The sequence below is a fragment of the Rhamphochromis sp. 'chilingali' genome (genome assembly GCF_963969265.1).
Source record: "Rhamphochromis sp. 'chilingali' genome assembly, chromosome: 7".
In the NCBI taxonomy this organism is placed as follows: domain Eukaryota; kingdom Metazoa; phylum Chordata; class Actinopteri; order Cichliformes; family Cichlidae; genus Rhamphochromis; species Rhamphochromis sp. 'chilingali'.
Window position 1 is genome coordinate 36,985,696 of NC_137934.1, and position 25,946 is coordinate 37,011,641.

A 25,946-nucleotide genomic window follows, 5' to 3' on the forward strand; every position below is an offset into this window, starting at 1 on the left:
AAAAAATCAATAAAGTGAGCTATGCAGTGAGAAATGAGTGTGTCACTATACAGCACTGTAACATTAGAGAGCACAGGTACAGTTACTGCATATCCTTGTCATTCCCACAGTGCCACATATTACCAAGATCTCATTGGGTAGATAGGAGGAATACTGTATTATGTGTTGTACTGCCGCCCTGGGATATAAGAGCCTGATCACAGTCGCATGCCACACACACACACACACACACACACACATAATGTCCCTACTACCATAAGGAATTTCGCAGGAGCGAAACAGTGATTTCCATTAATGGCAGTGGGCGGCGCGCGCGCACAGCTCGTCTCTTACTGCGATGTACATGCGCGTCCGTAATCGTCCAACCAGCCAGCGAGCCCGCACTCCTCAAATCAGACCCAGCCGAACCAACCCGAGCCGAACTACAACGATCCGAATCGACATCCCCGCCAGCGCAGTCCAAGGCTGGAGAGACGGAATGATGACCTCTTAACGCATCTTTTACGCACTCGACCCGCTGTCCGTCCCTTAAAAGCTCACATTCCGCCTGTTTGCGCTTGATTCGCGTGCTGAGATCATGGACACAGCACTTCTAAGGACCCATATTATCTTCTCTCTGCTTCTCCTTTTCATCCAAATAGGTAAGAAACTGAGGAGGAAAATGATAAGAATCCCAATTTAAGTGATTGTGGTGGCTGACAAGTGATGCCGTGAATGTTTCTGAACGCCGTTTAAAGACCGAGCGGTGGGTCCGTGTTATTCCCCCGGAATATTCGGCACACTTTCAGCCCGTGTTTCCAAATGTGCAATCGGTGGAAAAGACAGAAGGATTACACATGTTGCCGCTGGCTTCTCGGGGTTTCAGGATTGTTGTTTCAGAGGAAGCGTGCGCAGTGCATGCAGCGGTTTCCCTGATCATGCTTTAGACGTGTTGAAGCGTTTTCAAAGACAAGTTGAAGAGTGAATGAAATGTGATGCTCGCTGTGAGCGCGCTCGGTGTTTGATGTTTTATTTGGTGAACGCTCGCGGTCTTCTAAACGCATCTGAGAAGATAAATATTAATCAACATTTTCAGTGACATGACGGGATTCCACTGGGCTTTCTCTGAGTCACAAACATGTAGATACAATCTACATTTTCATTTAAATTGGAAGACGCGGGAATCCATATGAAAGCTTAATGTTTAGCACATTGTGGTTTAAGTACGGTTCTATATAATGTTTGAAAGTACTTTTTGGTTTGGCTGCTGAATTCACGCCTTTAACATTTACTCACCTCAGTTATTATTTTTTGACCTTGTTGGCTCATTTTAACCTCACCTTAATAGCTTGTTGATGCCAAATCACAGATACTCATTCGTGTATTGAAATTGGTACAGATTTGCGTAACAGGTGGGGAAGAAACTGTGAATTCTGTGTATCCTGACTGCAAACACATTACCAACGACTAATAACTGGAATACATAAGCATCCGATCTGTTCAGATTTCATCAAAACCAGATTAGTGGCAGTTCCAAGATCTAGCCCCCTCATGGAGCAAAGCCAAGTTACATGAATTAAAGCGAACAGTGTAGCTTTAGATGGTAACTTTCGTTCACTGTGAAATATATTATAGTAGTAAATTGATGCTGAAATATAACCAATATGGCATATCTAAGTGTTATCATAAAACCTGAGGCAAACAGTAAAATTGAAGTGGCCCCAGGAGGGCTTTTCCTGGCACAGAGTCAGGAATTTTTCAACAAAAGTTCAAAAGTGAAGAATGAAATGAAGACGTTTCTAAATTTGCTGAGGTGCTCTTTGAACTACTTAGAGGGACGCCTGCCAATCTCAACTAGCTTCTGTCTGAAGCTGGTTGAAAAACGTTGATTTTGACCTCATAACAAACAGTCAGTTGTTCAAGGTTGAGTCTTAATGAGGTTATCCAACTGATTTTTATTAAATCGGCTGTTCAAAAGGCAGAATCCCATGACGGTCCAGTTATTAAGCCGAGATCAGACGGTTTCAAACGTTTTCACGTCCCGAAACACAAACCTGTCTGCTCCCATTTGATGAGATTTTCTCTGATGACATCCTTTCTTTTTTTTCCTTCTTTTAATTTGATAAACTCTAAATTTGTACAGAAATAGATGCATCATGATAGATGGTACGAGGGAGGGAAGATACCTGAAATCTTCCTCTACTACATGGTTGATTGGTTGGATGGTTGAATTCAATAATAGCAGTGCAATTGCTATTGCTCTCATGTCAAGAAAAAAAGAAGAAGAAGAGGATCAGAATCTGCATAAATTCCACCGGCCTTTAACTCCTTCCACCACCTGCTGTCACCACAGGGTAAAGGCCATATCTTAATTAAATGGAGATGCTCGGAATAAAGAGATCTGTGCATCTGAGATTTGGTGTGATCGGCTGAGATCATTTTCTACTGAACTTTAGAGGAGTTCCTTTCTAAGAAAAGCCTTTGCACGGTCAAAGTTTGAGATGAAGTTGTTGGCGTCCACTTGTTGTTGATTCTCTTTGCAATTATCTGATGCAGTTTGGTCCATTGCTTTTTGAATGTTTATGTGAAAGCTTATGTTTTCAGATACATAGTGAGAGAAATATTGTCTCCCCTCTCTCGAGGAAGCACAGCGTCTCCCCCCACCATCTGTCTCCCAATATGCCTGGACACCACACAACATCACACACATTTTCTTGCTCAGCCTTGCTGTCACACTCCTCCGTGCAAACACACACACATACAAATAGCAGTGAACACAGTCCTTTTTGCTGCGCCTTATGCTTTTTAACAGCACAGTCTCCATACAGCGTACATCTGACTTCTCAGTGTGTATCACACCTGCTGCCTTTCATGCTCTATCTGCAGTTTAGCAGGAAGGAGAGGATGTGAGCTTGTGTTCCCTTTTGGATACAACATTTTGGCTTTGTACATATGAAGAACCAAGTGTTTGGAAACCCCCATAACATGGAGTTTTAGTATCCTGTGATCCTGCTGGTTAGAGATTTAAACCTAATCTGATTCAGCTCAGCATGGTGGTTGTCTCCTCTGGTGCTCTTACCACTTCACAGCACTCTGGGCTTCGCTCAGCTCACACGTTAAACTCAGCTTTCCAAACACAACACCTTGTAGCTGATGCTTTTTTCCCCAGCTTGGTTCTGCAGTTGGTTGCGCGGTACCACCAATCATTTTGTATTGAGTTTAGCTCTAGTGTTGAGCTTGGAAATAGTAGCAAAGGCACTGTGGCTGTAATAGATTTGGCAGTGCATGACAGATAGTTAGATGGAGTGAGACAGCAACAGGCTGCATGCTATTGATCAGTGTGTGTGTGTGTGTTTGATCTGTGAGTGTAGTGTGTACTAATCTCATCAAAATTCCTCTGATCATCAGATGAATTTCATGAAGCCCCCTGTGCAGAAAATCTGAGCATTACAGCACCATGCACTGTCATCTCTGAAGTGTTCAGCGAATTGTACGGTGTGCTTGTGAGATACCATCTGGCTGGCCAGTGCACTCTGGGAATTTGAACCAAAGGGGTTGCATCCGGTGACATAAGGATAGGATGCCTGATGGTGTAATAGTAATTGGCTACAAAATATTGGCACGTACATCCTGGCACCCCTAGTGAACTGAGCATGCTCCATTTGTAAACACATCAATTATATAAAAGAAGCAGTCGAATCAGTCAAATAGATGGTAATGCACAATAGACGTGTCTCTTCTGTAACAGTTAGATTTAAAATTTTTACTTTTAAATGAGATCTGTTGCCTTTTTTCCTTTTTTTTAATATACATTATAGAATATTTATTGCTATGGTGGTTGATGCTCATATTAGATATGGTCGAAGACTCTAATAAGAGGTTTATAGAGAATATAATACATAAACTGATACATACAGTGCATACGACTGTCCCTGTGTCCCCTCAGTTTGAATGAAGACACCACCTTGTCTCCAAACTGTTGCCAACTGCTCACTGAGCCATAAGGAAACTTGAAAAAGTGAGATCCAAACCAGAAACGGAGAATGTTTTCCTTCAATGTAAAAGCTGTGCCTTATCAGTGCAACCAACACGTTTCAGAAGGTGCAACAACCAATTGCTAACCAGCAGGACAATGCCCATTTTTCGCTGGTGACCGGAGTTTGCCAAGGGGTTGTGATCATTCTCTTGGGCTCTGTGACAAGTCTAAGAATTAAGAATGAATGAAAATTAGTTCTTTAAGCGAACTTTAAAATCAACCATATTGACATTAAATCTGTTACTTTATCAATCTTCGTAGGCAAATTGAACACCACGATAAGCTGTGCAGGTTCGTAGCTTAGCAAAGTCGTACTAAAACATTTGACAGATTTTCCAGCGCCGTGTAGCACATAAATCGTTTCGAGGTCAGTAAACACAACCAGAATTCATACATAAGGCACACGGGATTATAAGCTGCACTGTCGATTTTCAGAAAAATCAAAGGATTGATTTTAAGTGTGCCGTATTTTCCAAAAAACACGGCAATAACGACGGCCCGCTAGCATGTTCTACCAAAAATAGTGCTTTGTTGTGTATCTGACGGACGAAAGCCAAACCAGTTCCACACCACTGAAGTTGCAGCATTTTTACAAACCAATTCTGGTTCATCCGTTTCACTCAACGATCCGCTTTCGCCCTTCTCATTCTCCGTCGCCGCCATGCTTTTTCCACCATGTGCGTATGAAAACAAAGGCACTGCGCATTTACCCATATCACGATATTTCATTTTCTTATCGTTGCCCAACATTATACCGTGAATGGTATGATATGGCCCAGCCTTAAATTAAATCATGACAGACAGTGCACGTTTTCAGCTTTAATTTGAAGGGTTTTACAAAAGTAATGGATTCATTGTTAAGGATTGCAGCCATTCTTGTACACAGAGAGCCATTTGCAGAGGCTCAACAGTAATTGGACAAGCAAACATAATTTTAAATATAAAGATTATTTTTAATATGTGGGCCTAAATTCTATGCAGTGAGTGACTGCCTGAAGTCACATACACATAACATGCTTCCCTTGAGATGCTCTGCTGTGTCTTTACTACAGCTGCCTTCAGTTGCTGTTTTTTTTGTGGGTCTCTCTGCCTTTAGTTTTGTCTTCAGTAACTGAAGCATGCTCCCTTGGGTCAAGATCAGGTGACTGCTGTGGTCATTCAAGAATATCCCATTTCTTTGGCATGAAAAGTTTCTGGGTTGCTTTTGCATTATGTTTTGGGTCAGTATCCATTTTCACTGTGAAACATTGTCTGGTTAGTTTTGGAGATCAGTTTTGACTAAATCTGAACAGAAAGTACACCCTGTACACTTCACAGGCCATCCTTCTGCTCCTATCAGTAGTCATATCATATACACATTAGCCGAGCCATTCCTGCACGTGCCATAATACTGCTTTGGATCATGAGCTGTTCCTTTCCTTCCTTCATACCTTTCTCTTCCAAACATACTGGTTTAAGTTGCAAGTCTTAATTTTATCTCTCCAACGAACCAATTACAATGAGATACTTCCCTTCTGTTCTTGACAATGTGACATTGGAAATAACTCTGTGATCATCCACTTTGTCCTCTGTGGCATTAGGCCTTTTGGTGTTGCCCGTACATGCCTTCTTTTTAAGAATATAGAATACATTAGCCAACTTCTACATTTTTATTTTCTGCTCTCTCTTTGGTAGGTTTATTTTGTTTTTTTCAGCCTAATGATGGCCTCCCTCACTCACATGGACATATCTTTGAACTTCATTGTTCCAGCAAACAGTTACTGAATGCAGGTTCAGCACTTCGAGTCAACTAATACAACTACTACAGTGCTTTTGTAAAACCCTTGAATTAAAGCTGCACCCAAATCAAATCTTGAATGTTTGATTTAAAATTCACTGTGGTGATGAACAAAGAAATAATTACACACATTCAAAAAAAAAAAGAAATTTCACTGTCCAACAACTTACAGACCTAAATGAATAAAAATTTAAACTAATAAATGTATTTATGTTGATAATTTCATTTATTTGCACATACTATACTATAAGCTCTGCCTGATTTTACTTTCAGGTTCACTGCTTGTGCAGTGATGTCAATAGTGGGCAAAACTGAACTGAATTGAGCAGATCGACCTCTTAGATTGCTCTGTTGTCACTGATTACAGAGCCATTGTAGGGTCTTCACCTGACAAAATAATGTTAATATAATGTGGTGCTACATAAATGAAATTGAATCAAACTGAAAATTAAAAATGAACTTGGATATCCAATGTATCTATTTGAGGCAATGTTAAAGGATACCTCATAGAAAAATCAGGTCACTGCCTAATTTAAAAATCCAGAACCCTCTGAGCGTTTTAGTTGGTGTCAGCATCAACATAACATAGAAGTACTACATATTTCTATTTCGGAGCCCTGCTGTTTTGTACATAGGATTGCATTTAAGATAAAGTCTGTTTGTCAGTCTCCATCTACCTTTAACTCCATACTTAAGATGAGATTATGTGCGCACTAATTTACACACATGCACACACACATTCATACACACGTGTGCAGGCTGGTGGAGTCAAGCTTGGTCAACCAACGAAATAAAAATCTTCACTGAGGGAAATAAATCTTGTTAGAAAGATTTTCCAAAGCCTTCTTAACTGTCTGGCATTTGGGATTTAAAAAAAAGTGTATATATATATATATATATATATAAAATCTGATTTCTTTTTTTCTTGACAACACACTGGGGAGAGGATGATATTGCATTAAAAAAAAAGATTCATTCTGAAAGTTGAGGAATCTATTAACATTTCTGTGTTCTGCAGACTTTGTACAGCAAATCGTATTGAAAGCCAAACTTGAATGTTGAGTATACATGCAGAGGTAGGAAGAACTGTCCGTAGCCACTGCTGGGTTGGTGTTGCTAAAAACCACAGCTGTTGCACTGAATAAATGATTGGCTGCTTTCTACTTTGATAATTTTTCTTCCTGCCCTCTGTTTTTCCCCACTCACGCAGCTACTTTTCTGTCTGGCCCCTCCATCTAAAGCATTATACTCGTAAGTGCTCTTATTCTTTAATCCACTCAGACGCATTCTGCTGCGACTGTGACAGCGTTTGGTCATGGCTATTTTAGAGCTGGTCTGTGCCACGAGGACTGACGGATCTCTTTGATACTGAGCGGCCTGAACAGGAAACTCAGCTCAATGAATTGCTTATGTCAGTCAGAGCTTTCTTTTTTTTTTCACAAATTACTTTGGTTGCTGTTGTCAGTTGTGATTTAAAAATGCATAAAGTGTCAAAGATAAAAGGGCATCAAAACCTGCACAAAGAGGTAGTGGGAATGATTGAGGATAAAAAAAAAACAAAAAAAACCAACTTAGTTTCTATATTTTAAAACTAAACTTTAGTCAGTTTTCTCTCGCAGTTTAGTTTCGTTTTTAATCAGTGTTTAATTTTCAGTTGTCTCATTCCGATTCACTGTTTCAGTTGGTTATGTTCCTAATAAGGTCATGGTTTAGGCTTAAATGCATCTGTGGCGGCAAACATATACAGTGGGGCAAAAAAGTATTTAGTCAGCCACCGATTGTGCAAGTTCCCCCACCTAAAATGATGACAGGGGTCAGTAATTTGCACCAGAGGTACACTTCAACTGTGAGAGACAGAATGTGAAAAAAAAAATCCATGAATCCACATGGTAGGATTTGTAAAGAATTTATTCGTAAATCAGGGTGGAAAATAAGTATTTGGTCAATAACAAAAATACAACTCAATACTTTGTAACATAACCTTTGTTGGCAATAACAGAGGTCAAACGTTTACTATAGGTCTTTACCAGGTTTGCACACACAGTAGCTGGTATTTTGGCCCATTCCTCCATGCAGATCTTCTCGAGAGCAGTGATGTTTTGGGGCTGTCGCCGAGCAACATGGACTTTCAACTCCCGCCACAGATTTTCTATGGAGTTGAGGTCTGGAGACTGGCTAGGCCACTCCAGGACTTTCAAATGCTTCTTACGGAGCCACTCCTTTGTTGCCCGGGCGGTGTGTTTTGGATCATTGTCATGTTGGAAGACCCAGCCTCGTTTCATCTTCAAAGTTCTCACTGATGGAAGGAGGTTTTGGCTCAAAATCTCACGATACATGGCCCCATTCATTCTGTCCTTAACACGGATCAGTCGTCCTGTCCCCTTGGCAGAAAAACAGCCCCATAGCATGATGTTTCCACCCCCATGCTTCACAGTAGGTATGGTGTTCTTGGGATGCAACTCAGTATTCTTCTTCGTCCAAACACGACGAGTTGAGTTTATACCAAAAAGTTCTACTTTGGTTTCATCTGACCACATGACATTCTCCCAATCCTCTGCTGTATCACCCATGTGCTCTCTGGCAAACTTCAGACGGGCCTGGACATGCACTGGCTTCAGCAGCGGAACACGTCTGGCACTGCGGGATTTGATTCCCTGCCGTTGTAGTGTGTTACTGATGGTGACCTTTGTTACTTTGGTCCCAGCTCTCTGCAGGTCATTCACCAGGTCCCCCCGTGTGGTTCTGGGATCTTTGCTCACCGTTCTCATGATCATTTTGACCCCACGGGATGAGATCTTGCGTGGAGCCCCAGATCGAGGGAGATTATCAGTGGTCTTGTATGTCTTCCATTTTCTGATGATTGCTCCCACAGTTGATTTTTTCACACCAAGCTGCTTGCCTATTGTAGATTCACTCTTCCCAGTCTGGTGCAGGTCTACAATACTTTTCCTGGTGTCCTTCGAAAGCTCTTTGGTCTTGGCCATGGCGGAGTTTGGAGTCTGACTGTTTGAGGCTGTGGACAGGTGTCTTTTATACAGATGATGAGTTCAAACAGGTGCCATTCATACAGGTAACGAGTGGGGGACAGAAAAGCTTCTTACAGAAGACGTTACAGGTCTGTGAGAGCCAGAGATTTTCCTTGTTTGAGGTGACCAAATACTTATTTTCCACCCTAATTTACGAATAAATTCTTTACAAATCCTACCATGTGAATTCATGGATTTTTTTTTCACATTCTGTCTCTCACAGTTGAAGTGTACCTCTGGTGCAAATTACTGACCTCTGTCATCATTTTAAGTGGGGGAACTTGCACAATCGGTGGCTGACTAAATACTTTTTTGCCCCACTGTAGCTGGGAAGTCACCAACCTTCTGATTTGTAGCTGACCGGCTTCACTAATAAACTCCAGCCCCTTCCAAGAAGTATAACCTGTAGCGACCTTAGTGAAACTTAGTTTGCTGGGGAAGTGACTCTATGCAGAGGTGAAAGTCTTCTTTCACCAGATATCTTCAGTTGTCTGGTGTTATGGCAACTCTGACCTCAGCTAGTAATGCTACATTTCTCCGTGGCTTTGGCAGTGTTTGTAACGTGGTGGAGGATCAACATTTCATTAATGTTTCTATGAATTCTCTGAAAACCATGCAACACAATGCTGATAACATAAGACGAGTTCTGGTTACCAACTAGAAAAGCCTTCAGTGCTCTTCAGTTTTTCAATGATCTCCTCTTTTGCTACAACTGATACTGGCAACATCAGCACTACCTCTTTAGAACCTGGGATTGGATTCATCATGCCTGAAATACAACCATCCAGCTGCCTTGCACTGGCCCAGCAATGTGTGGTTAAATGTTTCTCTGAGAAATAAGATGCCCGGCTTTCTTGTGTGGTATCTAGATGCTAGGTGACTTGGAGAGTAAGAGAAGTTCAAACCCATGTTACTTTGTCACTTCACAGCAACTGGCCGTCACAGACTTGAAATGGTGGTAAATTTGTCTTCACCATTTAGTGCTTTAAGTCTGAAAATGTCCAGGAGCTGATAAGAGGATGAAGATAAGGATCAGAGGAGTTTGCATCTAAAAAGGCCAATGTCTGGATAAGAGGGGACAAAAGGTGAAAAGGAGAGGAAGAGAGTAACTAAGCCAGTGAAACCAGTGCTCAGATATACAATGCCAATGCCAATGCTCTCTCTGTGGTCTCTCCAGTTGAGAAAGTCTGTCTGAAGTTACAGCAGCTGACAATGGCCGTCTGTCTCTGTCTCTGCCCACATACAAAAGCTACTGTTGTTGTTTTTTTTTGGTTTTTTTAAGAGGCTGGCACAAGGACCAAGGCTTCTGGAGAGGGAGTACCTTTCTAGTATGTTTCTGTACTTCTGAACTCACACAATCACACTTTTAGGACAGTTCTTAGTTAGATAATTGAATAAAGTTAAGCTTTATGCTAAAGTGTAATTCAGACTTGACTTTTATTTAAATACCAATTTATATCTTTAGTTATGTGTGCTGCTGATAGACCTATAACTGCAAATACTTTTGTTTGGCATCTTAGACCTATATCAGAGGTTAGACTGACCATGACAGCACAGTATTGTTTTTTTTTTTTATTGACAACAAAAATTTCAGATGTAAAGAAAATGGAATAATGGATAAAATAATATGTGACACTGAAATTAATCAGTATATTAATTGTTTGTTGCACCCCTTTATTCCTCAGTTGCTTTAATTTGAGCTATATGATTTGGAACATACAAGGTCTTAAATAATCAAATCCAATTTGAGCCGACTGTTAATTTGATTTGGCGCCGTAAAAATAAAATTGAATTTAATTGAATAATGCAGAAAGGTGACAACCAGGACAGACCTACAACATCCAGAGCCTTAAGGAAGTCAGGGCACCCCAGGGCCCTGGCACTGAGCAAAAAAGTGGTTGTATTGAAAGTTAAAGGAGATTTAGCTTTTACTTTTTCAAGCACAAAATTCAGAGAGGGGAAGAGTAGAGGTTGAGTGAATTTGAGCAGAGCATTAAGTTTTTTTTTCTCCAGTGGGAACGTTCATTAAGTTGCTGCTGCTGTGACCAATGAGTTTTTTGAAAGTTGATTAACCCCCACCAGCCAGCCACCCCATTAGTCACACATGCTTGCGTGCACATAGAGATTCTTGAATCGAAAGATTTGGGTGAGCTCTTGGAGCAGTCTCCCCTATATTTGTGTGCTTGAACACTTTTTCAACAGCCCTTGAATACCTTTGTATACGTGCATAAATACAAATGTATATGTGTAGGGATTGTTTTTGAAGTCTGTAAGTGTATCCATGTGTTTTTGTGTTGCTATTCCAGCCTATGTGTGTTTGTGTGTGAGCGCTTTCTGCTAAACAGGAGAAGAATTGGGGGCGTGATCCTGCCCTGAAAAATAGAGAGGAGAGGGGATGGTTTTGTATCCATGGAGATAGAGAGAGTCAGAGTAGGAAGCCGACAGGAAGTCAGGGTGTTCAGCACGCCATCAGGGGCTCTTCCGTTGTCATGACGCTGTGAACTGTTGTCATGGGAACTCTGCTGATTGAGGCTGAATGCTTATGGAAAGCATGCTGAATAGACTCTACAATGAGTCTCGACACTTGTTGATAGGGAAGTTTTTCCACAATTACGCTTTAAGGAATCACCAGATGAACAAGACTGTGCGATGTTGTTGGTCTGTGTCGTAACATAACGTAAGATTTAACCAACCTAGAGCAGAAAATTCTCAGAGAAAACAAAACAGCCTTCAAGAAGCCATATGTTTTTTTCCTTGTGTCCTTTTTGTGCATTCAGATTTGTTAGCTTTCCTCGAGTAAACAAATCTTGCAGATCCTAGGAAATCTTCAAGATGATCTTTGTTTAAAACCACAAACAGATGTATCAGTGTGCAACGTGGCCCCACTAAACTACAGACTACTAATCGCATATTCCAAACACACACACACACACACACGCGCATATCCAAAGATGCTGTGTGGTATTTTCTCAGTTTGTGCCAAGCAGATGGAAATGGTACATCTCACTGCTCTAACGGGCAGATTAGTGAGACACACACACATGGACGCACAAAGCTCGCTGATGACTAAGGTGGACATGTACACAACAGTAACCACAACACATAACCAGTGGGAACACGGGAATTGGGTTGAAACATTAAGCACGGACACACACACACACACACACACACACACACACACACACACACACACACACACACACACACACACACACACACACACACAGATAAACAGTTGTGCGTGCCAACTGGCTGCTTTCCTTCAGTCCACTGCGCTCCTTCCTGCATACATATGTGTGTCCTAGATGTCGCCTCACATCACTCATTCGTTACTGGTAATACGTGTGTCATGGCTTATTTAATCTCCTTTGATAATTGTGTGTTCACCTCATTTGACTAAGAAAATGATCTGACACGTACTCACATGTGTATGTGTGCCAGAGAGAGAGAGCATATGCTTTCATGTGCTGCATTTATTCATAGGCTTTGGATAAGAAGGCTCCTGTCTGACCTGCTAGTTTGATTTTTATCTAGGAGAAAAAATTTGAGGTCAGTCCCCTGCAGGGCCTCTGCTACTCACAGTTCATCAGAAATATCCCAGCTGCAGGCTAAAAGTGGAGAGAACATGCTCATTCATCTTCTTAACATCTGGCTTTAACCCAAGGCTGGGATCTTTTTTTCAGAGTTTAACACTATAGCTTTATGAGCTTACCTCATTTAACTTAGAAGATTATACTGAAGCCCAATGAACAAGACAAGAGCTCTCTCAATCCTAATTTAATAGAACAGGAAGATAATAAAGTACTGTATATAAATAAATATACTGTATATCAAAGATGGATCCAGCCAGAGTGGTGATCCCCGCTGATTTGAAAGCTATTTCTCTTAATCTCAAGTTTGCCATTGAGGTCATTAGATTATTTTTTTTTTAACTAGATATGATCATATATGTCTGAGACAGTAGTGCTGGGGGGGTTATTAGCTAATGCTAGCCTGGCTTAGTTAGCAATAGTGATATTTAATTGGATGCACAATAATAAGTTTTAAAAAAAGAATTTTATTTTTGGGAATATCGTATAGTTGACTCCTTACAGTGTTTTTCAGCAGCTACAACTAAACGCCGAAAAGGATTAGAAAGCATCCACCTGTCGATCAAATTGGCTACACTCCTCCTGTGCCCATCTTCAATTCAATTCAATTCACTATATATCGCCAAATCACAACAACGGTCACCTCAAGGCGCTTTATATTGTAAGGTAGACCCTACAATAATACATACAGAGAAAAACCCAACAATCATATGACGCCCTATGAGCAAGCACTTTGGCGACAGTGGGAAGGAAAAACTGCCTTTTAACAGGAAGAAACCTCCGGCAGAACCAGGCTCAGGGAGGGGCGGGGCCATCTGAGCCTACATCTAAAATATTCCAGGAATTGTTTACAAAAAATCTTAACAGAATAACAGAAAAATACAGCAAGAGGACACCTGCTCATTAATTTTTACTGTTGTGGTAATTGCTGCTCTCTGGACACTGCCTACGTATGATATTGTCATTCAATTTATTGTGTGCAGTAAACAAGAATATTGCACAGGCGAAAGAAAATGTTTAACTCAATGCAACTCTGATTACATTACTAACTCCTGCTGCCAGTGTGGGGATTCCCTTATAGTACAGTCCGCACCCTGAAACACACTAAAGCTTTTGTCCCATGGAGACCCAGCAGCCACTTTTGAGTTGTCAGGCGGTGTGTAGATGAAACTGGTTAAAGCTGAGAAGAGTTTTAAATTACAGAACAAGCTTGGTTTTATTAGATTTTCATGGAGCCAAATGGCAGGAAAGGAATATGTGATACCTCATCTGGCTGGACATAGTCGGGTGTCAACGCTCTGTGTGTGTGTGTATGTGTGTCTGCATATGTGTCTTTTAACCCTCCCTTTCCCAGCTGTTCAAGACAGGGCCCCATATTTTCATGGTCACCTCTAAACCAGTCACATGCACACGCATACACACACTTTCTCACAAAGCTTATTTCTTTGCCTCTTTCAGAACAGCTGGAGTGCAAGACAGTCTACATGCTCTGTTACACACACACACAGAGTGCAATGATAGGCTTTTGTGATAAGGTTTTATATTGCGCTTTTAATGTCGTTGACTCTCTGCGGAACAATGTTTGGTTTGTTTAGCACACAGAAACAATATCCTCCATTTTATATGGAGCCTAATCTCTTAAACTCATAACCTGCACTGGTGGACTTTATTCTGAGGTTTCATTCTTTCAGGTGGACATAGATATATGTGAGACATCTTAAACACAGCAACACACAGAAAGACCAGAAAAGGTCCCAGAACTAGGCAAAACTGGGCAAAATCTGCATTTTATCTATAAGTAATTAAATTACTGGGATTTTATTAGATGGACAGTTTAATAAATGATGTTCATTGAACCATTTAATGGATATTTAATTAGACTTGTAAATAACAGGGTGCTTGTGGTACAACCAACATTTAAGCTGTCTCTTGTTTAAATCTTCGTTCTGTTTAACCATCCTGCTAATGGACCTGTGCATAGTTTCCAGTATGACACACAGGAAATCAGACCGAGGCTGATAGAGTACGATAAGGAAACAGACATAGTGAGACGGTGAGAGATGACATGCATACTAATTTAACCAGCTGATGGCTAACACAGCTGAGTGCTATATAAGTTATAAGATGGCCCCTGGTGGTATGTGCCTGTGTGCGTTTGTGTGTGTGTTTGGGCTTGTGTTTCTGACGCTGAGGTCAACAGGTGTCACGTTTTATGTGACGCGGATGTAGTGTGTTCATCAGAGATCCGTCAGGGCAGTTTTTGTCACTGCGTCCTTTCACTTAGCAGTGTTCAGTTTATGGTTGAATGCCTCAATTTGGCTTTGGATGTTGGTTTGACACTCAGGTCAAATTTAAGATGAATGTAAGATTAACAAAAAGAGGCGACTCTCCCCCTTTTTGTATAGTTTGTCTGTATTCAGGGGCCAGTCTAGTTTGTTATCTAGTGGTAAAACTAGATATTTAGATTTTGTTACCACTTCTATGTCCAACCCACAAACTTTCACAGGGTGGAGACGAGCTCTGAATTTTTGCAAATCTACTATTGTGTCCTTCTTCTTAGAGTTGTTCAGTATGATGTAGTTTATTAAATGAGCCAACAGTTACATCTCAGACTCTACAGGCCTCTGTTAACATCCTAAATGTTAAAGTTCTTGACAGAACAATTAGAAAAAGATGAAAAAATTAAAGCGTGTTTGGAAGGGTTGCCAGGAGAAAGCCTCTTCTCTTCAAAAACATAAAAGCGCGGCTTATGGTTTGTAAGGATGTATCTAGAGAAACCACAAGACCTTTGGAATAATGAGGTTTGGACACAAAGGGCCAGAGTTAATATGTTTGGCCATAATGGCTAACACCAAACACAGCATATCTGCAGAAACACTTCATAACAACTGTCAAGCACGGGGGTGGATGTGTGATGATTTGGGCATGTCGTGCAGCTACAGGACCTGGACATCTCACAGTCATTGAGTCAATCATAAACTTTTCTATGAGTTAAATGTGAGGTCATCTGTCAACAGCTAAACCTTGCTTGGGGTCATGCACGAGAACAATAATCTGAAGCAGTAAATTTACAACAGAATGGCTGAAAAATAAAAGAATAAAATGTTGCAATGACCCAATCAAAGTCCAGACTTTGACCTGACTTAACAAAGCTATGCTTAAACTGAAGCGAGAGAGCCCGACAAAGCCACGTGAGAATGATTATTTTGAGTTTTTATTTCCAGGCAGTTCTACAAGCTACTGCATTTTTTTAACAGTCTATTTCTGCATTTTGATTTAGTTTTTGTTAGATAAATAGTGACACAGTGGAATTCATCATGTTTTGTTGTTCACTAAAGCTTTGGATGTTTATTTAAAAAAGTCTTCATTTATCTTACAGCAGACAAATATGATGCCTCGCAGCTTGAAGGTTTGGAGTTTTCTTTCTGTGTGAAGTTTGCATGTTCTCGCTGTGCCAGTACATGCCAGCCTATTTGTGGAGCCTAAATTGGCTGCAGCGGTGGATGTGAGCAATAGCAGGCTGTCTCCTTGTGTTAGTCCTGTTATGGTTTGATGACCTGTCCAGGGTGTACCCCATCTCTTTCACAATGTCAGCTGGGATGAGCTTCAGCCCTCTGTAACCCTAGTTAGATAAGCAATGGTCTGAAAAAAAATCTATTTTAGTGGATGTCTCTTTAGGGTCCCCTTTCCTAAAAGCTCCCTGTCTGCTTACTGTAAGCCTTTGTTGGAATCATTTCAGAAAAACTAACAATCTAAGTATCATAGATTTCTGCTTGAAAATGGTCTCTGTACAAATTAGATCCATTTACATGTATTATTAACATTGTAACATTGTAACATCGTACATACAATTGAATTCACATATGATTTTTACCAGGCTTCAAAGTAAACCCCTTATAAATGAATACATTCACAGGACCTCACAGACACCTTTCCCTCTGTGGGTGAACACATGTGGGCTTCCTGTTGGAGTGCTGAGACTCATTTAAGAGGACAACAGTAATAACATCTACCATTAAAAATCAGTGTGTGTTGGTGTAAACATAGCAGCCTATTCCCTCATCTCAGGAGTCGGGCTAAATCTCCCCCAGGAGTCATGTAATCCAACACGGTGCTATTCATTAGTGTTCAGCTGGGACAGCTTCGCTTTTCCTTAATCTAATAACAGTGAGAAGGTTTCAATGAATCATTCCCGCAGCATCTCCATCCCCCCACCGCAGCCTTCACCAGAAGAAAACCAATGCTATTGCTGTATAAATCTAATAAAAACAACCAAAAAACAAGTGACATATCAGTTTAATTCAGTGAATGAGAAATCCAGTGATCCAAAACTAATGCAGGTTCACAAACTGCAACACTAAAATTCTTTGCCTAAACATCAATTCTTGATTTAATTTGGTAAGTTCACGTCCCTGCTCTGGGCAGAGGGGGATTGGTAACTAAAGAAGGAGAAAAGGTCACGGTCAAATATGTAGACTGAAACAGTAAATTTCAGCACTTCATCACCAAATCACGTCTGGAATGAATCAGTGTTGATGTAATGAAATTCGAGAGGTAGCACTAACCCGTCAGGGTGATGGGAGCAGGAGGTAACAGTTTCATGACCTTTGCCTTTGTGATCTTTGTCCCCTTTTCCATTTAAAAGTTGTTTTTTAAATTTTGTCTACAAGAAAAGTGGCACTGTAAATTAAAAATGCACCTACTACTAATACCTGCTATTTAATTTAAGAAACGTGGTTGTGTGATGCTATTTTATTATTATTTTTTTTTAAGGAAAATAGTTTTTCCCAACCAGCTGATACACATGTGAAAACGAAGGATCTTTTGTGCTTATATGCATGAGTGTTGCTCTGATAACAAATTATCCTCATTGACTGACACGTCAGTGTAGTCAGTGTCGTCAGTGTCGTCAGTGTCAAGTGCCTGTTCCACGCCTTTCAGTCAGGATTTCATTCATCTTAATTACTTTCATTTATCACAGGACATCAGTTACTTCTGGATGCCCTTGATGCAGGTATCAGATAGTAGCCGTGTGATTGTTTGACAGTGAAACATTGTTGGAGCGCTGCATGTCCTTTGACTTTCCTGTCTAAATAAAACACCGTTCATAGAAAGTCTTCTTTCTGCAGCAGTCTCTTAAAATTTTAATATCAGGAAATCTGATAAAGCAGATAAAGTGCAGATGGGTGGAATAATACAGTGATTCAGCTGTGAGCTTTATGCATGGCCAGCCTGTAGCAGTGAAAGCCCATCAGTCTCCACTATGCTCTTAAAGCAGAGAGCACCAGTGTCTTTTTGCTCCTGGCTTTTCACTGTCTCGTCATCTCTTCCCTCAAGTAGTGTCTAAAAACTGACTGACAGCCACAGACCAAATGTGGCTTTGTGGCTCTTGTGGCTAGCTCCTGCTGTAGCTATGAAACCTATCTGTGTGATCCAAAATGTCCACAAACCCCCCAATATATGCCTTATCTGCTAAAAGCTTCAACTTTACAGTTTTTGCACTGGAAAAACCCCCAAAAGTTTCCACATGTGTGCATTTCAGCATAACGTATTCATTACTGATAACAAAAGGTATTTTCGTTAGCAGTGCTGCATGTGTACTTATAACTTGCAGTGAAGACAGTAGTAACCCTGGACAATATGTGCATGTTGTGCAGAGAGTTGGGACTTGTGTGTAAATGGTGTTTTGTAAACTTTACATGAGGGGGGAAAGGAGGGGCAAGAGGTCTAGGCAGGGTGGCACATACCTCTTCAGTGAAGTAAGTAAGTATGAAAATCCTCTATATGTAAAAGGAGTCAATAAAATATCAGCAAAACACTTTAAAACTATTTATTATACCATTATCTCTTCTAAGGAAACTAAGAACATTTTTAGGTAGGTAGGTTTAGACAGTTAGTTTTTTCAAGTATTTAAGGACGTAAAAGTTGGAGTTGCTGAACAGAAAAAAAGTTTATTTTTAAGGATTCTTCACTAAACTGAGAAACACTTTTGAAAAAATCTCTTAGGATTCAACAAGCCACTGTTGTAAAGGAACATCATGAGCTCAGGCAGTATACCTGAAGCTGCTGGTTCCTGTTCATGGAGAGTTTTGTCTCTTTCTCTGCCAGCTCTTTTAAGAGAATGCTTGTCTTGGTTTCCTCCTTCTGGTCTTCCATCTACATTTGTCCTGCTGAGCAGTATTCTCTTAAAGGGCAGCACTCTGGAAAAGCACCTGTGAGAACCTTTTCATTGTCTAATTTTGAGAAATCTTTTCCTGCTTTACCAGCATCATTTCACATGCAGGGCACTGCCAGCATAACGTGCATCCACAAAGTAATCACAGCGCTTCACTTGTTCCACATTTTGTCATTTTTTCAGTCTTATTCCAAAATGAATTTTATATGAAAATTTCACCTCAAAATTCTACATACAATACCCCATAATGTCAAAATAAAAAAAGTTTGCTTGAAATTCTTACAACTATATATAAAAAAAACAAAAAACAAAACAAAAATGTAACGTAAGCATTCACAGTCTTTGCTTTAGACTTTGTTGAAGCACTCTTGGCAGCAATCACTGCCTCGAGACGTTTTGAGTATGGTACCACAAGCTTGGCACACCTATTTTCGGGCAGCTTCTCCCTTTTGTCTTTGCAGAACCTCTAAAGCTCCATCAGTGTCTCTTTTCCTGCAAAATATATGAATTTAGCCAAGATTAAGCCGCTCCACAATACAGCCAGTGTCCAGAAAAGTACAGTGCACTTACATTGTAAGATTGTGATTTTTCATCAAATTACCAAGAAAGTACTCAGCACTCACAGTACTTACGCAAATATAATTTGTGGATCCCTTTATGGAAAATACCTGAACTTTTGCAGTACTTAAACGTACTCATAATCTACCTAAACTACTTAGGCATTATTCAAAATTTGTTACAATCAAGTTATTTTTTTGGTTTCTTTAAAAAACTTGATTTGTTACCCATTATTCCAGTATGCCTACCTTTAAGTATTAGTAGATACTGTAATTTTAAATAAAATACATACAGAAATTTCCTTTAATTACTTGGGAATTACACTCTTAGTCACAGGCTGTATTATGAAGTGAAAAACGTGCTAAGTTTGCTGTGTTCATTCGTGAATTCCTGTCACTTGAGTTAGAGAAGACTTGATACAGTTATTATTAAGTTTCTCCTGAAAGTTACTGTATTTTCTGTCCCATAGTAAACTAAGGTTTTGTCTTTTGATTAAGCAGAAAACCGTTTTTATTGTGAGAAAGGACATGAATTCATAACTGCACAGCGGGTCATGGATGTCTAATCAAGTGTCGTCTCAGTGATCACATGGGAAGGAAATACTGCTGAGATGCATTTATTCTGCATTTTCATTCAATTCTGAATATTTGTTTTCCACGCATTGCCCATGGCAGTTCTCCGGTTCTCCTGTTTTTCTCCAAAGAAATACTTCAAATCCCTTTTCAGATGGAAATTTAATTCTAGAAAAAAAACCCTTGAAAATCCAAGTTTACCAAAGAGCATTACCAAATTAGATTGCGCATAGTGTGACGTTAATGAAGTCATTATTAAAGCTCCAGCTGACTCCATTCATTTCTCCTCAGTGCTTTTCTTCGCTCCTTGTAGACACATAATACACATCTAAAGTTATTGTGACTACATGGACCATAATAATTCACAGATACAGATCTGGTTGTAGTTTTCTTCACTTGACCATACACCTAAATACACATCATTTCTCATTCTTGCAGTACAGGCAATATGCAGGGTAATACACGCATTAACTACATACATTTCCAAATGTAGTGGATTCATCGGTGACTGTGGGACTGGATTCATGTAAAAGCGATGAAGCACAGTAAAGGAAGTGCGGATTCATGTTTTTTTGTTTGTTTTTGTGGATTGAAGCATAAGTCACTGTTCAGATATTTCCAGAACCCTTTTTCCCTCAAAATGTTTTCTGTTTTTAACTCTTCAGCCAGCTAGTTAGCAGTGAGCTGTCTGTAAACTCCAAAAAGAGAGAGAAGAAAGCAACGATTCTTTTATTTTTTCCCCTTAATTCACTTATGGGGTAAAAACGCGGAAGAAGCAACAATGAGTCAGACAAGTGTAAAATACATTACATCCCCCTGTGGCTGATTCTCTGTCAGCATTTGTTGAATATTCATTAGGAAGGAGTTTTAACAGATGATACAGCGTGGCAGCGTTGCATTAAATATATTTGGTGTTTGAACAACACAAGTGCATATGTCACATGTGCAGTAATTTACCCAGTGTTTCTATCCTGCTGCTTTATGCAGTAAACAATGGGATTATTCTTGAGCCGCACGGACAGATTTAACGTTGTGGATATGATGGTTGTTGTCCGTGACCTAAATCTGACTCTGCGCAGGGCTTTCATCTTCCTGGAGGACAGGTTTTCTGTATTTTTGCACACAGTAAAAGATCAAAGAAAGAGAAGATGGTTTCTTATAGTCCTCTTATTTTTTATTTATTCATGTTGTTTTTGACACAAACCTTTCAGATTCTATGTTGCAGTCTGGACTGTCATGGAGCCCCCTGCTGCTCTCTTTGTGGGGTTCAGTGTAGCAACAGGCTTGTTGGACCACACGTAAAGATAGACATCTTTGCAGTTTTGATTAACAGAAATGCGAAGATTTTTTTTTATAATGTTGTTGACATTATTATCCAGCTGAGATTACCCTTGTGCCATGAATAGAAATGATTAGGAAATACACTTGATAGTACTCACTCAGCTCTCCTAAAAACCAACCAACCAAGTTAAGAAAATAAATTCACATGCAGTCGATTCTTTCATTAAATACCTTTCATTACCGAACCCTGTTTGAAGTAGGAAGGAAAACTAAAGCAGAGAAAAAGATTGGTATGCAGAATGTGAAAATAGAAAGCAAGAGTCTGAACTAGATTTAGCACAAGGAAGAGAGCGTTGTGCGTTTTTATGTTGTTACACTGTGATAATAGAAGAGAGGGTGGTTATGGAAGGGCACAAAGCTGTTAGCAAATGTACAGCTAGTGGAATTATTAGCTATGCAAGCAGCACTTCCACAGATACACTGAAGCTGCGACACCATTCATCATCGTGTCCTCATCTGTCCCAGAGTGAAAGTTACTGCCGTGATAGATAGCTCTATGAATGTGTGTTTGTGTGTGCGTGTATGCTAACAGAATTACAGTTACTTCCTGCGCTCTACAAAGTCATCTCTTGTTTAGTGATACTCTTTTATTTCATTTGCATCACATACTTAGTTAAAAAGATGGAAAATGTTATTTAGATTTGCTATCATTCGTTACATTTGCCAAGAAAAGTTGTAATATGTACATTGTTGCAATTTATCACCTGCACCCTTTTCTTTTATCTTTGTTGGACTTGTAAAGCTGTGTTTAACATGGGTGTATACACATAAATGGCAACCAACAGAGTCCAAATGAAGAACGGCTGTTAAGAAAGACAGATTTACTTTTACTGCCAAGACTGTTTCTTTACGGCGACAATTCAATTTTAGCTGGTGCGGAAACTGAACTGTTTAATTTTCAGTTATTACAACTTACAATGTTTCATTCATCATCAAAGCAGGCAAATTTACACGGATTCATTTGCAAAAACACAGGTAACTAAAGTCGGCCTGTACATGCGAATATATATTTCTCACTGTGCCATGATTATTCTGTTTAGATTTTAACAAAAATTATAAAAGAAGTGATTGAATTTTATTATTTTAGTTTAATAATTTCATAAATACTACCAAAGCATGGTGTTATTGTGCAATCGTATCATAATCATAATAAACATCCAAATTATCATAAATTATTGTTGTCAGGTTGCTGATCCCTGTGTCAGAGAATAGTTTAACAGTCAGAGGAGCATGATGAGCTCAAGTGGCAGAAAATGGGAAGAAGGAATTATTTCATTAATTAAACCCATCCAGCAAAGACAGATTGTTACTCAAGGCTACACACAGGTCATTTTGATGAAAAATAGAGATGTTTTGATTCAGTATAGAATTCATTTGTTGGTTTGTTTAATTAAGACATCAAAAGGCTCTGGACTGGACTACCCAGGATATAGAATATGTTTATTGTAAACCACCTAACCTGCATTCATTGCAAACATAAATTAAAAACATGTCTATTTATATTCCTGGTTATGAATTGTAACTTTGAAACTATTGTATTTCATGGGAAGTACAGTGTGAGGTGGGATGTTGTCACTTTGGAAAAAATGGTAAATGATCTGTATAGCGCTTTTCTAGTCCCTAAGGACCCCAAAGTCCTTTACACAACCAGTCATCCACCCATTCACACACTGGTGATGGCAGCTACATTATAGCCACAGCCACCCTGGGGCGCACTGACAGAGGCGAGGCTGCCGGACACTGGCGCTACCGGGCCCTCTGACCACCACCAGTAGGCAACGGGTGAAGTGTCTTGCCCAAGGACACAACAACCGAGACTGTCCAAGCCGGGGCTCGAACCGGCAACCTTCCGATTACAAGGCAAACTCCCAACTCTTGAGCCACGATCGCCCCAGAACTATATATCACATTACGTTCAATACATTGCAAATTTGTAATGATGAAATCTGTCACGTGTGGGCCTTAAAAGGTAGTTTCTGGTGTGAGTGGCATTTCAAACACCTTGACCACGATTTTATTTTGCCCTTCAAAAGTGAAAAATAGTCATTTCATATATTGACATAGCTCTGCGGAAGAGAAAACATTTCTGTCAGTGTCAGAATTCTGGGAAAATAAAATCCAAAACACACCCCAATTTTTTTCAGTGGCCCTATAAATGTATAGGGCCACTGAATAAATCAGTATATAACACCAGTTGGAAAAATGGAATAATTCAAAGTTGTGGCTGTTTCAGTGTTACTTAGAGAATCTTACCTTTGCCGTGTGCTTAAATGAAACTAGTTTTTTTCTAATAGGCAGCTTGGTGAATGAACTGAAGTGAACCCAAGAAAAAGTCATTGATCACGTCATACTTAATAATCTCTCTCTGTCCCTGATAGTTGTGGAAGCTGAACCATTGGCCCAAGGCTTGAGGAGGCTCACCGAAGATGTCGACTGGTCATACTCAGGTCTGTGTGAGCTTTTTGTGGCTTTTCTTATTTCCTTTTCTGACCTTTTTTGGCATTAAGAGGAAATTTCAGATGAGAATCATCAGAAATCTGATCTGCTGTCAGTTACACGGCGCAATAAATGGCAAATCAAATCTCAGGTCTATTTTTAAGGCAGTGTTGTAATATCTTTGAAATATATTTTACATCGCTAATATGAAGAACGATAAAGGAGAAGTGAAAGACAAGCAGGAAAAGAAGGAGAGCGCACTGCAAACTTGCAAACAGTGACAGAAGGTTTCAGCCAGAAATCCCAGAGGATTTCAAAATCACTCAGACGCTTCCTGAAACAGACAGCTACACCAGACTGGTCAATGTCAGTCTGGACCGTCTGAACATCACATCAAGCAAAGGAATTATGTGTTACTATCTCCCACGAGAGAGCCTTGATCTACCTCAGACCATATGGTTGGATGATAAAGGCTAACTCAGCACGAAGCTCCTCCCGAGCTAAGCCGTGGGTCTAACAGAAACGAAGAGTGGACGCAGACAGACAGCGATGGTCCCAGAGGGAGAGATTAGCTGTTCAAGGGGAACCGGGAGGAGCGAACAGGCTTAGCAGGCCATCAGGGGGTTAAATGCAGAGCTATTAGACTTATTAACCTGCACTTCTAAGTAGCATGTTGGTGATAATAAGCACGTCATTTGAAGCTCATACAAGAGAAATGGTTAGTTTTAGGCTTACAGGGATCATAGACAGTATAAATCAATAACTGGCAAATCAGCAACATATTCTGTCTGGTTTATTGATCCGACTCCTGATGAGTACACAGAATATAATGTGCAGCTATGAGTATTTGTTAGAAATGTTTATTGATGGGCATACTGAGCAGACAGAAACATTTTTTCTGTAGAAGACAGATGGCAATGCTGTTCTCCTGCACACCAAATCCACTGTTCGGGTTTCTGTTCTTTGAATCCCTGTGTTTCAGCTCCTTAAAAGGGAAGCTTACCATTGCAGAGATTCGCAGTTAACGTCACCGCAAAGCAAAAGATTAATGTTCCTCTTGGTCTTCATTCCTTTACCTGAATTTCTGCAAATTACCATGACAGTGTCTCCAGCTCTCACACAATTTAGCATGTGAAAGTAATCATTCGCAATCTGCTTTACCGGTGGATGAATTGTCACCGTATTCCCGAAACAGATATCGTTAGCCTGTGAAAATGAAATGTCGCGGCTGTTTGTTCCAAAGTACAATTCATCCACGTCCTTGCTAACTGGGTGAAATATGAAACATGTTAAAAACAATGAAGCAAAAAGGATAAAACGGGATCGAATCGGCCGTCACAGAAGAATTTAATTAATTAATGAACCGATAAATCACTTCTCGTGCATTTTTGAAGGAGGAGTTACATACATGCGCACACACACAAAATTCGCATACAGCTGTGTTATTTTTTGTTTCTGAGACTCGCTGTAGTTCTATTTGTCAAACAGCATGAATGTCAACATATTCATATGTATTTTCATCTCTGTTTTTTTCTTCCTCCCCCTTGTCAAATCTGTACAATCAATTCCTCGACAGACACACACATACGCCCTCTTTGTCAATGTGGAAAAGGGTTTTTTGTGTAAATGGTTAGAAACAATGACAAATGTCTACAATAGACATGGTTCTTTCTTTCATTCTTTCATTCATTCAAATGTCATTATCACAAATAAAGGTAAGTCAGTGGCAGTTCATTTAGATTCATTCTATCTGTGTGTGTGCGCGCAGTCTTGTTTTCCTGACCAGCTCTGTTTCTTGCCTTGTGCTGTGCACTGAGCCATGAGTAAAAGCATTAACATGTGAAAGAAATACACTTCATTGTGAAGCACTGTGCACTGTGTTTTAGTTAGGTCAGGAGTGGGGGTGGGGGGTGCGGGCTCAAAAGGAAATAAAAGAAAGTGTGTGTGTGTGTGTGTGTGTGTGTGGGGGGGGGTGTTAGAGAGTTGGAGAAGGTTTCAAATTAGGTTACATCCAGATCACAATACCCTTTTTGAGATGCTTACCTCAGACGTACTATGGTTTGAGTCCTAATAATGTTTAAAAGTAAAGAACTGAAACACAATTCCTGCTTAGGAATTTGTGGCGGCCTGCCTTTTTAAAGAAGTGATAGTTTATACGTTTTAGTCCAAAGCAAGAGTGGTTGGTCTGTGTTTTGTCGTCTGTACAAGGGATAGTTTTTCAAATCATCGTCATCATCGTTGGCAAAAGCTCGGAAAAGCTTGAGAAAGTAAATAGTGAGAGATACTCAGGAGACTGAAAAGATTCGGCATGAGCCCCCGCATCCTCAGGACCTTCTATCGCTGTGCCATTGAGAGCATCCTCACTGGATGCATCACCACCTGGTATGGCAACAGCACCGCCTACAACTGCAAAGCTCTCCAGCGAGTAGTGCGGTGCTCTGAACGGATAATTGGAG

General features: G+C 40.1%; 1 protein-coding gene across 3 annotated transcripts in view; it reads left to right on the plus strand.

Moving 5' to 3' along the window:
* Positions 1-305: 305 nt before the first annotated feature.
* The window catches only part of ptprz1b (protein tyrosine phosphatase receptor type Z1b), a 73,413-nt gene continuing 47,772 nt past the window's right edge, over positions 306-25,946 (plus strand). For all 3 annotated transcript variants that reach the window (XM_080886051.1, XM_080886052.1, XM_080886053.1), the window contains exons 1-2: positions 306-641; positions 23,433-23,501. In XM_080886051.1, coding sequence (XP_080742177.1) covers positions 578-641; positions 23,433-23,501 — 133 coding nt within the window. In that variant the 5' untranslated portion in view covers positions 306-577. The remainder of the gene's footprint in view (positions 642-23,432; positions 23,502-25,946) is intronic.